The 14,309-nt window shown below is 51.0% G+C and overlaps 2 protein-coding genes across 4 annotated transcripts in view; one reads left to right on the forward strand and one right to left on the reverse strand.

Annotated features, from left to right (window-relative positions):
* The window catches only part of FARP1 (FERM, ARH/RhoGEF and pleckstrin domain protein 1), a 306,924-nt gene extending 299,912 nt beyond the window's left edge, over nt 1–7,012 (forward strand). For all 3 annotated transcript variants that reach the window (XM_070800413.1, XM_070800410.1, XM_070800414.1), the window contains 4 exons: nt 39–202; nt 3,340–3,447; nt 3,783–3,934; nt 5,529–7,012. In XM_070800413.1, the coding sequence (XP_070656514.1) occupies nt 39–202; nt 3,340–3,447; nt 3,783–3,934; nt 5,529–5,610 (506 nt within the window). In that variant the 3' untranslated portion in view covers nt 5,611–7,012. The remainder of the gene's footprint in view (nt 1–38; nt 203–3,339; nt 3,448–3,782; nt 3,935–5,528) is intronic.
* Nucleotides 7,013–9,649: 2,637 nt separating this feature from the next.
* The window catches only part of STK24 (serine/threonine kinase 24), a 93,335-nt gene continuing 88,675 nt past the window's right edge, over nt 9,650–14,309 (reverse strand). Inside the window, exon 11 of the mRNA XM_070800415.1 lies at nt 9,650–10,732. Within this exon, the coding sequence (XP_070656516.1) occupies nt 10,696–10,732 (37 nt within the window). The 3' untranslated portion in view covers nt 9,650–10,695. The remainder of the gene's footprint in view (nt 10,733–14,309) is intronic.

The raw sequence follows: 14,309 nt of genomic DNA on the forward strand, positions 1-14,309 counted from the left end.
CTCTCCTTTCGCCTACCCCCCCCCCCCCCCCCCGGCAGAGTCCCCCGAGGAGGCGGCGGGCGACCAGGAGTCGGAGGACGACCTCAGTGCGTCGCGCACCTCGCTGGAGCGCCAGGCCCCGCACCGCGGCAACACCATGGTGCACGTATGCTGGCACCGCAACACCAGCGTGTCCATGGTGGACTTCAGCGTGGCGGTGGAGGTAGGGCCGGGGCGGGGCCGGGCGCGGCCTACTGCGCATGCGCGGCGGGGCTGCTGCGGGACCGCGGGCCTGGGCCTCAGTCCACCCCCAGGCTGACTGCACGCTTATGGTTTTCTCTTGCTCCCCCGGACCTCTTCTCTCGTGGAGTCAGTCGTAGGGCAGAGATGGTCCATGTGGTTTTTTTGTGTGTCAGCACCGGGAAGTCGGGGCTGGGCCACCCAAGCCCTGTGCTGGCGGCACCCTGGAGCCCCCCACCACCCGAGTCGGGTGCAGGGAGGCAGTGTGGTCGGGAAGCTGCAGCCAGCCAGGACCTCGGTAGGTGTTGTTCATGGGAGAACTTGCGAGAAGCCCGCTCTCTGGCGTGTCGGGGCCAGGAACCTTCCAGAACTCTCCAAACCCTATTCTCTAAGCATCCCCCAGTCCAGATTCATAATCCCTAACCTTTCAGAAAACGCAAAGCCCAGGACCTTCTAAAACCATTATGTTACAGACATAGCCCATTGGCGGCGGGAGGCTGTTTACTGGTTTTGTGGGTGCCCCTGTTTTGCTGAAGAATCAGATTCTGTGCTGTAGCCCCAGACTCCACTGCCTGGGGTGCTAGGGAGGAGAGGCACTGGAGGAATCTTTCTAAAACCTGACAAGTTCTGGATCCCCAGGTACGCCTGGTCCAAAAGATGTCACATAAGAGATGGTGAGCCAAGAACAGCAGTTCATTTACTTTTTGAATCAACAGTACTAGGACTGTGCCTAAGGTTTCTTGATGGACATGCTTAGTTGCTCAGTCATGTCCGACTCTTTGCAACCCTATGGACAGTAGCCTGCCAGGGTTCTCTGTCCATGGGGATTCTCCAGGCAAGAATATTGGAGTGGGTTGTCATGCCTTCCTCCAGGGGATTCTCCCAACCCAGGGATCTGCCGCATTGCAGGTGGATTCTTGACTGTCTGAGCCACCAGGGAAGCTGACTATCTTGATGGATAGGGTTGTCGAAGATGATTCTCTGGCAGTGACTGTCAGTTCCAGACAAGTGCTTTTATTGAGTTGCCCTGCTACAGAAAACTTTTTTATTATTTTTTTTCAGAAAATGTTTTAAAATGCATGCTTCCTTCTCAAAACATCCTCAGGGGACTCGGTGCCCGCTGTCCCTGGCCTTTGGATGGGCTAGGCTGTCAGTGAACCACCCCCCGCCCCACTCCGGAGAGGGAGGGGCTCGCTCTTCCCAAGAAAATACCCATCCTCCTCCTCCCTCCATTCACACTTCCCACTGCATCTGTTGGCAGAGCTTGCCAACCAGGGATTTCCTCCAGGAACAGGGATGTTTCCAGCAAGGAAGGAGCAGGGAAGAAGAACCAGTGATCTTCCCTGAAGAGATACCTGATCAGATCTGCTGTCCAGGCGAGGCCAGGGGTAAAGGGCTGTGCTGTGCATGAGAAATCCTCTTTGCCTCACTTTATGCTCACCTTTAAAACGTGTAGTCAGGCCCTAGAGAAGTAGAGAATTCGGTAAGAAAGCGCCTCTTTAATCCCTGGGGGCACACAGGACGCCGCCCAGCCACAGCCCTCTGGGTGACAGTCGGCCTTGTGCGGCAGCCCCGGGTGTGCGGGGTCAGCTGAGTGGCAGAGCCGGTCAGCATGTGGTGACCACAGCCCAGATCCTGCCCACCTCCTGCCTGGTTCTAGCCTGTCAGCGAAGAATGGGGTTTTCCATTTTTGAATAGTTATTACAGAGATCCAAATACTTGCTTTGTGATCCTTGGAGGAGAAATCTGAGGGCTGCAGCCCGTGGAAGTGAGCCCCGGGCCAGTGCCAGTGGTTTTAAGGTGGCAGTTCCAAAGACAACTGCAGCCAAGAGAAAGGTTTTTTTGGACTCTGTCTGGAGGAAGTTTTTGGATTCAGTATAAAAAAATAAGCAGCATAAGAAAAAGAAAACGTGCTAATCTCATTCGTCTACACTGAGGCTTGTATGGAACCTTAACGGTGTTGCAGAAGCATCAAAGCACCACTTGGTTGCCATGCTCACCTGCCAGAAGGGGTGGTGGCACACTGTCTGCAGTGCCCCTGGCCGTGGGCAACAGCTCTGCTTCCTTCCTTCACTCCGTTTCCCCATCAGACCACGGGCAACCTGTCGTCAGAGCCATTTAAACTCTTTTCATAGGGGCATTAATTAAAAGTGCCTGTTTGAGTAAATACAGACGAGTCCCAAAAGGAGAGAGTACAGCAGACAGGTATAGTTGTGTATATATGTATATATTTCTATTCTGAGTTTGCCCTTTTCACCTTTTTGAAGTGAACGATTTAGTGGTGGTGATGACAAGACTATGTGATCGTCACCGTCCACTTCTTTTCGTTGAGTCTTCCTGGCAAGGAGCTGCTGGCTTGTCAGATTTGTGTAGGCACCTTCTTAGGGTCCTCTGAGAGGTGACAAGGGGGCTCTGGAGGGAGGACTCGGCTGGGAGTGCACAGTGATGTGAGTTCAGGAATGCCTGGTCCCACCAGTGCTGTGCAGGGCAGAGGACTGGGCAAGGAGGCACTGCGCTGAAACCCATGTTCCAGCCACGGCCACCAGGTGGCGGTCAGGAGCCGCTGGCTGGCGTGGGGCTCCCTAGAACTTAGGACAGGGAGGGGTCCTTTCTCAGAGATGCTGTAACAAGCACCGCCAACAGGTTTGTCCTGGAGGTCAGAAATCCAGACATAAGTGTGGCTAGAGGTGCAGGCTCCCTCTGAAGCCTGTGTGGCAGGAAGTTTCCTTGCCTCCCTGGCTTCTGTGGTTGAGGGCCGGCCTTGGTGTTTGGGGGTTGTAGACACATCACTTGAGTCAGCCTCCGTCCACCTAGGCACGTCCTCTCCTCCTCACGAGGACGTCAGCCATAGTGGATACGGGCCCGTATCCTCCTCGTTCTACATCTGATGACCCTATTTCCCTGTAAGGTCCCATTGGGAGGTACCGGAGTGGGGAGTTAGGGCTTCAAGATATTACTGGAGGACATCATTCAACCAGAGACAGGAAAGTTAAACCAGGTTCATACAGTCACTCTCCCAAGGGTTTCGCCCCCTACCAGGGAGAAAGGCCGTTTTCAGGGTCACGGCCCAGAGCAGGGGCGCCCCCACCTGTACTCCTTCCAGGCCTCCCTGTCTTGCAGAATCAGCTGTCTGGGAACCTGCTGAGGAAATTCAAAAACAGCAACGGGTGGCAGAAGCTGTGGGTGGTCTTCACGAACTTCTGCCTCTTCTTCTACAAATCGCACCAGGTAGGTGGCTGGGGTGGATGCTGAAGGAGTCTCCCCCAGCACCCTCTGTGCTTGGGGGACAGGCAGCTTTCCTCTGGAAGGATGAAGAACTTGACCCTTGAGCCGCCCAGCCAGGCCATGCAAGGGCACAGCCATCAGAGACCCCTCAGGTCCAAGTGGAGGCTTTCCACCTTGAAAAGGGCCATCTGTCTGCCGGTTGGACAAGGGAGCGGGGGATGGCTTTAACAGGTGGCCAACACGCTGGTGTCCAGCTAACCCATCCAGGCCAGGACCTCTCAGCTAAAACTCCACGCCTGCGGCCGCCTCTCCAAAACACCCCCCCACCCTCTTTCCAGGACAATCACCCCCTTGCCAGCCTGCCTCTGCTTGGCTACTCGCTCACCATCCCCTCGGAGTCTGAGGACATCCACAAAGATTACGTGTTCAAGCTGCATTTCAAGTCCCACGTGTACTACTTCAGGGCCGAAAGCGAATACACGTTTGAAAGGTAAGTGTCCGGGCACCTGCAGTCAGGACACTTCTGAGCTGTGGGCTGTCTCCCAAGCAAGTGAGCGGTAAGGCCACCCTAGCAGCAGCTACCTGCAGCCTGGACACCCGCTTCTTTAAAATGAAAGTATCTCATAAGATCTGGGTTCCCTCTGGCCATTGCAAGGACGCACCTGTTTTCCTGGGATAATAGAAGCGTGAGTTTCCCTGGAAGCATCAGCTCTTAACCTGGATGCTTGTTCACACACTATGCATGGCACACTTTTTGGTTTTGAACTTTTCAGTTAATGGCAAAAGTAGCTTAGTCCTTCGGGCCACTTAGTCCCTTAGTGGCCCAAAGGCTAAGTTTCAGGTCAAAAGACAACATGAGGAAGAAAAAAAAAAATCCCAGTGCCCCTGAGAGTTCCCTGATCAATGAGACTGGCTCCATGGTATAGAGACCCAGGGGCAGTGGTCTTCCTTTTAGCCAAGAGATGGAACAAAAGGAGCCAGGCTAGCTCATTTGCCCACATTCAAGTACAAGTTCTGAGTCTTCTGGGACAGGCTGTGAGAGCAGTTGTCAGTGCCAAACCACCCCTATTAGGGTATTTCTCTCCTGGCCCCACTGCCGTGAGCCCACAAGGCTTTCTGATCGTTGCGCCAGTTATGATCCATGCATAAGCCCTAGTAAAGTTAGCTTGCTGCAAAGAGCACAGAGGTTTAAAACCAGGGTTGAAGGTGCCTGAGACATCCCAGAGCAGTGGTCCCTAAGTAACACTGCCTAAAAAGTGAGCCCGGGGATTAGCAGTCCTCAAATGTGATTCTGGGTTGGAAAACTGAGATAATGTCGCTGCTATGGCAAGGGTAACATCGCCTGGCAGGGGCAGGAGCCTGGGATTAGGGACTGTCTTCCCTGGTGGCTCAGACGGTAAAGCATCTGCCTGCAATCCAGGAGACGGGGTTCGATCTCTGGGTGGGGAAGATCCTGGAGAAGGGAATGGCTACCCGCTCTAGTACTCTTGCCTGGAAAATTTCATGGATGGAGGAGCATGGTAGGCTAGGAGTCGCAAGTTGGACACAACTCAGCAACTTCACTTTCTTGTTCTTAAGCCCTCTAATCTCCACAAAGGCAGGAAGCTGGGCCTACCGCCCCGAGTTTTCTCTTATCAGGCACTACTGACGTTTCGGACCAGAGGCTTTGTTGTGGGGGTGGTGGGGGGAGGATGGATGTGCTCAGCAGCAGCCCTGTACTGCAAATACTTGAATGTATAAAATGGTATTCCCTCGAAGCAGGATGGGGCCCCACCCATTGTCCTGAGGAGGATTAGGAGTGGGCAATGCAGCCCCACCTCGGGCACTTCTGCAGGTTGAGTGTGCCCAAGTTAGTGGTTCTCAAAGTGGGTTCCTCAGGAGTACCAGGAGGAACCCTTACCCCCTACCCCCCCACCTTGGTTTTTTTACCTGGGAGCTAGGAGTTCATTTGCGATCTTTTCTGTTAAAATAGACTACCCAGCAGACTGTGTGTGGCTTTATGAGTAACTGCCAAGGGTCAGGAGCTGTAACAAAGCAAGCACCTTTTCGCAGGCCCTGACAGTTATTTCTCTTTCTCATCCTAGGTGGATGGAGGTGATCCGAAGTGCCACCAGCTCGGCCTCACGTGCCCACGCCCCGAGTCACAAGGAATCTCACGTGTATTGATGGTGGGGACACGTGTGGATTGCTTCAGCCGTGGTGACTCTTGGCAGGCGTTTCCTCTCTTCTGTATTAATGAAGCCTAGTAAAATTAACACCTGTCTGGAAAACAAAAAAACATGGTTTCGCAGCAACTCTCACCTGTCCCCACAGGACCCTTTTTAAACCTTGTCTTTTCAGCTGGTATCTCACACCTGCATGGGGCCGCACCCGCGCCATCTCTGCTGCGGGCAGCGTCTTGGCCCCTAGGTGGGCTCTCTTCAGCCCGTGCCAGTATTAAAACACTGTCATGGAGATAGTGCCAAATGACATTTTTTCCTCCACGGCTGCCCCTTAAAGCAGTACCAACACTTCTGTTCAACCAAAAGACAGGGCAAGTGCTTTTTTTTTTCCTTAAAACTCGGGGGGTTTTTAATTTCTAGGTTGCTGCATTTTACGAAATGGGTTTTCCAGTGTTTGCAATACACGTGGCACAGTCTTAACAAATGATCTCATTTTCAGATTTGGGTTTCCCCCCCACCCCAATCTTTCTACTTTTATAATGATAGGAAATTCGTAGGATTTTACTTCTTTGATAAAACAAGCAATTTGCAGCATCCTTGTATCCCACTGGGGGCTTCAGGCTCCAGGGAGACGCTGGTTCCCAGACCTACTTCTTGGCGTAGGTTGACCAAATTGTTGAAGTGATGGCTATTTACGAGGTGTGGTGGGTTGTTTTTTGTTGAGAGAAGCTCTCTGGACTGTCAAGTGTACCGAGTGCCGTGTCGAGGGGGAGGGTAGTAAACCGTGGTGTTTTGCTGTTTCACAAGCATGAGAACGTGTATGTCAGTGGCCAGGGCCGTCTGTGCTGTGTTGGGGCGTGGGTGCAGGGGCTCTGAGTTGTGGTGCGTACTCCCCCACAATCATACCTGTGTCCTCCTGCAACTGTGGTTTAGAACTGCACACTCATAGTAGTATATATATATCTCTCGTGCCTGTCTTCACAAACCATTCTTTCCTCCTTTTGATACTCACCACCCCCAGGCCTGGGCTATGGATGGACATGTGACATTGCACATCCTTGATAGTCGGACGACACAGGGAACAGGGCTCCAGTGACCGCTGGGGCCGCCAGTCAAAATCCGTTTGCCTGTCTCCATGGGGAATCAGGTGGCCGCCATTCCCTTGATACTTTTGAGCCCCTGTGGGGGGCGGGGGGCGATGGGGAACCCTCACCTAAGACACCGACAGGAGCCCAACTTGGGGGGCGCTGTGACCAGCGTACGCGGAAACACACAAATGGATGAGGAACTCAAGATGTGTGAATCACTTGCCTTACAATCTGTACAGATCGTTTTAAGTACTAACAAAAGGGAATTAAAATACCTCACGCCACAATCCAGCACACTCAAGTTTTAAGGCAAAACAACCAATCTTGTCTCGTGTCTTTTAACTACCTCTCGGGCTGGTGGGTTGGGGAGGGGGCTGGTCGCGGGGACGAAGGGGTGAAGACAACCGCTCGCGAAGACAGCGTCTTTGGAAAAACTTGGAATCTGATAAGTTTCATCTGCTTCTCCCAACTGGGGAAGCAGAATATTTCCAAGAGGCCTGTCGTGGCTCTGGAAGATTTAGGGCTGAGGGGGCGAGATGGGGAGGACCAGCACCCATTTGATCCCAGTCCCCGAGCATCTTCAGAAGCCTCCCTGGTCACTCACCTCTACAAGACTTGGGGAGAAGTCGTCTCCTAGGTCAGTCTTCTGTTCACACCTACCTGCGTCCCTCTGCGATGTCAAAGAGAACCCAAGTCCAGATCACGGGGGTGATTCACACCACCCCCAAGCTGCTGGAAACACTGGGTTTCAGGGACACCCTCCACCTCAGCCCATTCAGGCTGCTGTTAAACATACCATCGAGGGGTCGCATATAAAACACATTTCTTAATAAACAAGCAGGAAAACCAGTCTGTCTGAACAGTTTTTGGAGGCTTGAAGTCCAAGATCAAGCTCTTGGCAGATTGGGTGTCTGGTGGGGGCCCGCTTGCTGGCTCACAGAGGCCGTCTCCCCAGGTGGCGGAAAGGGTGATGGATCGCTGTGGAGCTGACCTCAGTCCTGAGGGCTCCACCCTCATCACTTACCTCCAAGGACCCGACACCACCTCATACATGCAGACCTGGGGTTGGGGGGCGTGGGGCAGAACCACAACACAAACATCGTCTATTCGCTCTACACACAAAGACAATTCCAAAAACAATTTGTTTCTGTGAACTTTATTGACCCTCGCATGATACAGACCCTGTGCTTAAGAACACACCTTGCAGCAGCACTCCCCAGTTATTGCCATTATTTTATAGCAGAAATACAGAAGCCATGTTTTTTTAAGGAAGGAAAAAAATATAAAAATGCTTATAAATAGACCGCATGTTTTGCCAAAAAGGAAGGTACAAAATGCCGTGTAAAGAATAAAACGCTTCAAAAGACCCATCGGAGAACAAGACCGCCAGGTTGGGAAGGTGGGCGGCACTTGGTTACAGCTCGGCAACCCCAAGGCTGTTACGGTGCCGAGGCCCCCAGACTGCAGTGGTGCAGCCCATGCAGAAGACACAACTGTGCAAGGGTGAACCGCCAGCCACGGCCGGCCCACCGCCCCCACTGCCGCCCTCCACTGGGCGCCCCTGCCGCCTGCAGGGTGGCCAGACAGCCCGCTGACTGCCAGAGGCTCCGGTGTGGCGCTCAATGCACCTCAAGTGCTGAGCTCACACATCTGGCTGACCACCACCTGCCATTTACAGGCCCGAGGGGGTCCTGCTGGAGCGCTGGCGCCTGTCTTTTAACAAAGGACCTGACGTGGACCAATGCGAGCTCCCTTGACTCGGCAAGATGCTCTGTCTACAGAAAGCAAGCCGGAGAACTCACGGGAAGGGGACCCACTTTCCGAAGCTGGTCAAAGCGCGCCTTTCCCCTCCTCCAGAAGGCCATCAACATTAGATATTTCCAACTAAATCCCAAAGCAGTCGGCCGCTTGACCTGGGAGACGTGCGTTGCTGCCCACCAGCGACTGCTAACCGGTCGCACCACCTCACCGAGCCCAGAGTCCCGTCCACCCGTCAGCATCACCATCGCTCACGCCAGCGTCTGGTCTTCAAACCACTGTCCGTATGCGGGTCTGAAGAACTCGAGGTCAGAAAGCTGCTGTGACGGGGCTCTCGAGACCAGCTGAGTGGCACCCCCCAGGGGAACACGGCTCCGTCCTCTGATGCTTTTCTCCAGTCACGAACAAAACTCACCTGTGGCTTATGCCTCACGTAGGGAAACAGCCAGCCCCCTCATAACTCTCTCCAAAACACAAAATGAAATCCTCCCAATTCTTCCTGTTTAACGTATTTGCATGTGGTTCTATGTCTCCTAACCAAAATGTATCCCTTACAGAAATCAACAACAACCCAAATCTACTTTTAATTTAAAAACCATGACAATTTTAGAGTTTTAAAAACTAGTTCCATTCCATTGCCGAACAAACAAGAAACACCCCTCAGAAGTCTCTCCCGGTGACTTCCAGGACACTGGGCCTGCAGATAACTGACCTGTCCTCAAGTTTACCCAGTAACTTCCCTCCTTCCAAAAAGCCTTGGATTCCACCTCAAGAACTGCTACTCCAGCAAGAGTCGACTATGATTTCGTATCAACAAATATACAAGAATGTCACACGTAACTCAGATCAGTGAAGAATCACAGCAAGAACTCAACCTCCCATCCCAGAGACCCCTGCCACGGGCTGAAAAAAGGACAGACAGCTGGCTGACCAACTGGGAGACACCTGCTCCTTGAAGGAAAAAAGCAAACGACTCAGAAGACGGAACAGTTTCACCAACCAGGAGCAGTCACCCATCTCTTCAGAGGACCATTTTTAAAAGTTGCATAGGGAGCTGACCTGGGCATTTCCGTAGCTTGAATGTGGGCACTTCTTCCTGGAGCCTCATCAGTGCACACACACACACACACACACACATCACATGGCGGGTACACTGCCCCCTCTTAAAGAGTCACGTTCAAGGAGAGTGTGCAAAAATCCTGTTACAAAATTTATTCGTGAAAGCATTCAGACACGTTGAGGTTTCGAAAGATGATATGCAGGTTTCACTACAAGGTGCAACAGAAAACCCTACTGGGAGGACGGGCCGGCGGGCGCGGGACACGGGCCGGGCGCGGCTCCAGCCAAAGTGAGACAAGGACGCTTCATCGGGGACAAACTGGAAATAATTTAAAGCTTCATGAGGCGTGATATGTTTCCATTTAAAACACTAAGAAATAGTACCATCGATGAAAACAGGAAAATCAACTTCTAAGTGTACCGAAGGGGTCGTAGGGCACGCAGGAGGAAAAAAATCTGCATTTGCTGAGGTACAAACAGAGGGAGTGTTCCCGAAGAGGGGCATTTAATTATTATTAATGGCAAACCCTGCAGATACAAAATAAAACCCAAATCACTGGTCACATAATTCAAAATTTACATGTGATAAAGGCAAGGCAATAGACTCAAGTTATGGCCTGTCAAATATTTACTCCACTGACGGTATCTACAGAAGCACTTGGCCGATGTGTGCACAGTGATTCCTATGCACGCCGAGAGGGTTTTCCGTAAAAATGACGCTATTTACAAGTCTGTACACTGATCCACCAGAGCGATTTCTCCATCTCCTGGGGTGGGGGTGGCCGCGGCGGGGGCGGGGTGCTTATCAACGTAAAGCAGGATACCTGAGGTTTCATTTCTTCAGTCGCCTTATCATAATCCCAGATATACATTTCAGGGTTTATTTTTGTTTTCAAAGACACTTTCCTTGATATGTGCACTATGGTTAAAATTAAAAACGAGAATAATAAAATAATCGCTTGGAGGAGCTGGCCTTCCCCCACCCCATCCGGAGTCCATCAGGCCCCAGGCCAGCAGGGAAGGGCTGTGGGGCCCTGGACAAGCGACCCTGCGGCGGGAACGGCCCCCCGATGGTGCGCCTCTTCAGCGGAGTCAGCAAAGGCTCTCGTTGAGTTTTGAAAAGGAAGAGGGTGAAGAAGGAAAAAAATAAAAGGAAAAACAAAACCCCAAATGCCAAAGGGATTTCAATGGGATGAAGTTCCTCCACCACTTAGAGAATATCTGGGAAGAAACAAAACAAGAAACAGAAGTCAATGTCATTTTCTCTAAATTAAAAAAAAAAAAAATTAATTTGCAAAACTTCAAGCAATGATCAAAGTCCTAGTTTTCATAGACAACCCCAAGTTGTAACAAATTAATTAATGGTACAAGCTACCAGTGAGCTAATTATAGGATGACATGAAGAATTCATAAAAACTACGAAAATCACAATTCCAACACTAAAAACTTCATAGATAATTTAAAAGTTAGAATGTGTTCAGCGTCCCAGGAGAAAGAAAAAAAAGATACAAATAAAGAGGTAAATGATATACCTTTACTTACAATCATTTTTTAAAAATTGAAATATTGATAATACCCAATGACACAGTAAGATCCCAAGGGCGCACATGCATTCCAATTTGATCAGTCTAAGGAACTCTTTTTGGCCATAAAAATATTGATGGCTTGTTCATGTAATCTGCTTCCTAAAACTCTTAGATTTTCAGTAATTACAATAATTAGGAAATGATTCTGATGTCCAACAATAAAGAAATGGTGACATAAAAGCGAGCTGAATGAAACAGATTACAAATCATAGTAATATTTAAGCAACATGAAAAATACAGATTAAGAAATATACACAAAATTACACATGTCTGGCTTTACACGATTTATTCTACATAAAGACCAAATATTACGATCCAAAAACCTGGGTAGGTTCACGGCTCATATGCAGCAATGGAAAGCGATGCAACGCCCCACAAATCATGGTGGTGGTGGCTAGACTCAATGGTGGGACAGCTCCCCTCCCCCAGGAATTCTGCACACGGTCTCGCTTTGGGACACAAAGATGGGGGCAAGGTCCCTTTGATGACCAAGATTCCCTTAGTCGCCTCACAACGGGCTGACCCAACCACAGGAGATGGCTGAGGATGAGTTTAATGGGACTTGCTGCAAACATTCCATATTACGGGTCCTCTTTTAAGAGCATTTAGGACACATGACGCTTGCCCAGGGAACAAGTGATTAGAAAATCACTGCAGATGGTGACTGCAGCCATGAAATTAAAAGATGCTTACTCCTTGGAAGGAAAGTTAGGACCAACCTAGATAGAATATTAAAAAGTAGAGACATTACTTTGCCAACAAAGGTCCATCTAGTCAAGGCTATGGTTTTCCTAGTAGTCATGTATGGATGTGAGAGTTAGACTGTAAAGAAAGCTGAGCGCAGAAGAATTGATGCTTTTGAACTGTGGTGTTGGAGAAGACTCTTGAGAGTCCCTTGGACTGCAAGGAGATCCAACCAGTCCATTCTAAAGGAGATCAGTCCTGAGATTTCTTTGGAAGGAATGATGCTAAAGCTGAAACTCCAGTACTTTGGCCACCTCATGCGAAGAGATGACTCATTGGAAAAGACCCTGAAGCTGGGAAAGATTGAAGGCAGGAGGGGAAGGGGACAAGAGAGGATGAGATGGTTCGATGCCATCACCGACTCGATGGACATGAGTTTGAGTAAACTCTGGGAGTTGGTGATGGACAGGGAGGCCTGGCGTGCTGCAGTCTATGGGGTCACAAAGAGTCGGACACGACTGAGCGACTGAACTCATGGGAGAATTGACGCTGCACCAAAGGACCCACACATTAACTCAAAGTAAAACATACAGAAACCTTTCAAAATGCTTCAGACAGAAGCCGGCCCTTCCTGTTTCCTCGGTGACCCAACTGGAATGACACAGAGGGTGGGAAACTCGGTCTGGGGCATCAGCCACGACCAGGCCGCTGTGGACGGCCGTGCCTCTGGATGGGGGACAACACGGAGAGAGCTCGGAGACCCAGACGGGGACCGCCGGGAGCGAGGCCAGCCAAGGGCTGGGGCAGAGTCCCACATCAGAGGAGGAAGAAGGGGACTTCCCTGCTGGTCCAGGGGTTAAGACTCTGTGCTCCCAACACGGGGGGGCCGAGGTTCCATCCCTGGATAGGGAACCAGATCCCACACGCTGCAACCAGAAGTTCACAGACCACAGCTAAAGATCCTGCGGCCGGAACAAAGACCCAGCACAGCCAAATAAATAAGGAAATATTAGGAGGAGGAGGACAAGAGAGAACTGGGGAGGACGGGGAATAAAATGCTAACCGTAATGCAGACGGTGGGCACTTAAACCCATGTTATCCTGTGTTACATACGGTCACACTCGACGCTGACGCCGGCATCGAGATGCAGGGAGCTCCCAGTGACACGTGCCGTAAAGTGTGAAACACACAGCTGCTCCTGAGACTCAGCCCTACAAGGGGAAAGGCCTCTGTGCTGACTGCATGATGAAACAAGAGGCAGACGCAGTGCGCTAAGGACTACACTGTTAACGCCAACTTCACTTTCTTAAAGCCTTTTTTTTTTTTTTAAATAATGTGGCTACTAGAAAATTTAAAGCCACACACGTGCCTCACACCATCTTTCTATTGAACAGAACTAGGACAGATCACCTGTGTCAGCAACTACAGGAAGGGAACAGACACGGGGATCAATTAAAGCCACACAGGCCACAGCCTCTGGGCCTGGAGCTGCTGGGAAACAGAGTCACGCACAGGCAACGCTGGTAACCTCCTCAGGCGGTCCAGGACAGCGTGGAAAACCTCACTTCTCAGAGGGGCACCACAGACGCAGGGAACCAAAGCCAACACTGGTTTCTGGTTTGGTTCTATTTGTTTGACTCGAAGAATCTTTCAAATGAGAAATAAGAGCCGGTATGAAGCAGGACCAGAGAAATCAGAAAGATGGACCATTATTAATTAACTAGGGCAAAGTCTACGTGACATTACTATAGGATAAAATGTTCAATAATTTTAACAAAGCCATGTTAGAAATGTAATTGCACACACACACTGAATGGAGACACAAACCTGGGGAAAAACAAGGGTGTCTGGGTAAGCATATGGGCGACTGTTTAATTCTATTTTCCTCTATTTCTGTAATCTCTTAGTATCAAAAGTGGCAGGAGGGGGGAAGTTACCCAAACACCATACTGGATTCCCTCAACTGCCTCAAAATTGATGGTGGCCAAGTAAACAGTCTTCCCTCCAGCCTGAACATGAGAGCAGGTTAGGAAGTTGGAATGTTTTCACGAGGGAGCCAGAGTTCCGGAGAACCAACCTGAAGGGTCAGCACTGAGGTTTTCTCTGATGCCCCCTTTGGGGGACTCGGGCAGCTCCTTCATGACCACTTCCATGTGGTAGCAGTGACCATGCACACCCCAAACTTCACATGCCATCCAGCCGACATCTCAGGACAGATCTGAGATGCTCCTGATTCCCATGGAGGCCCGGCCAACCTCTAGGGAGAGCTTGGCAGCCCGGACACTTCACCTGGAAGGTGAACCTCAGAGCAGTGACCTGCCCGGTGTTTTGCGGGGAAAAGAAAAGGGTTTGGGTGTGGAGGAGAGCTCGGCTCACAGAGCTGCGGGGCGGTCCACCCCCCGCGCTCTGCAGCAGCCCCGGGGACTGCGCTTCTGTGACCTCTTCCACAGGGAGACTCCCCAACAAGCAAGCTCAGGGGAGCGGGCGGGGGCCAGATGGGTAGTCCCGCCTCCTCCTCACTGAGGAAG

The sequence above is a fragment of the Bos indicus genome, chromosome 12 (genome assembly GCF_029378745.1).
Source record: "Bos indicus isolate NIAB-ARS_2022 breed Sahiwal x Tharparkar chromosome 12, NIAB-ARS_B.indTharparkar_mat_pri_1.0, whole genome shotgun sequence".
NCBI classification, from domain to species: Eukaryota; Metazoa; Chordata; class Mammalia; order Artiodactyla; family Bovidae; genus Bos; species Bos indicus.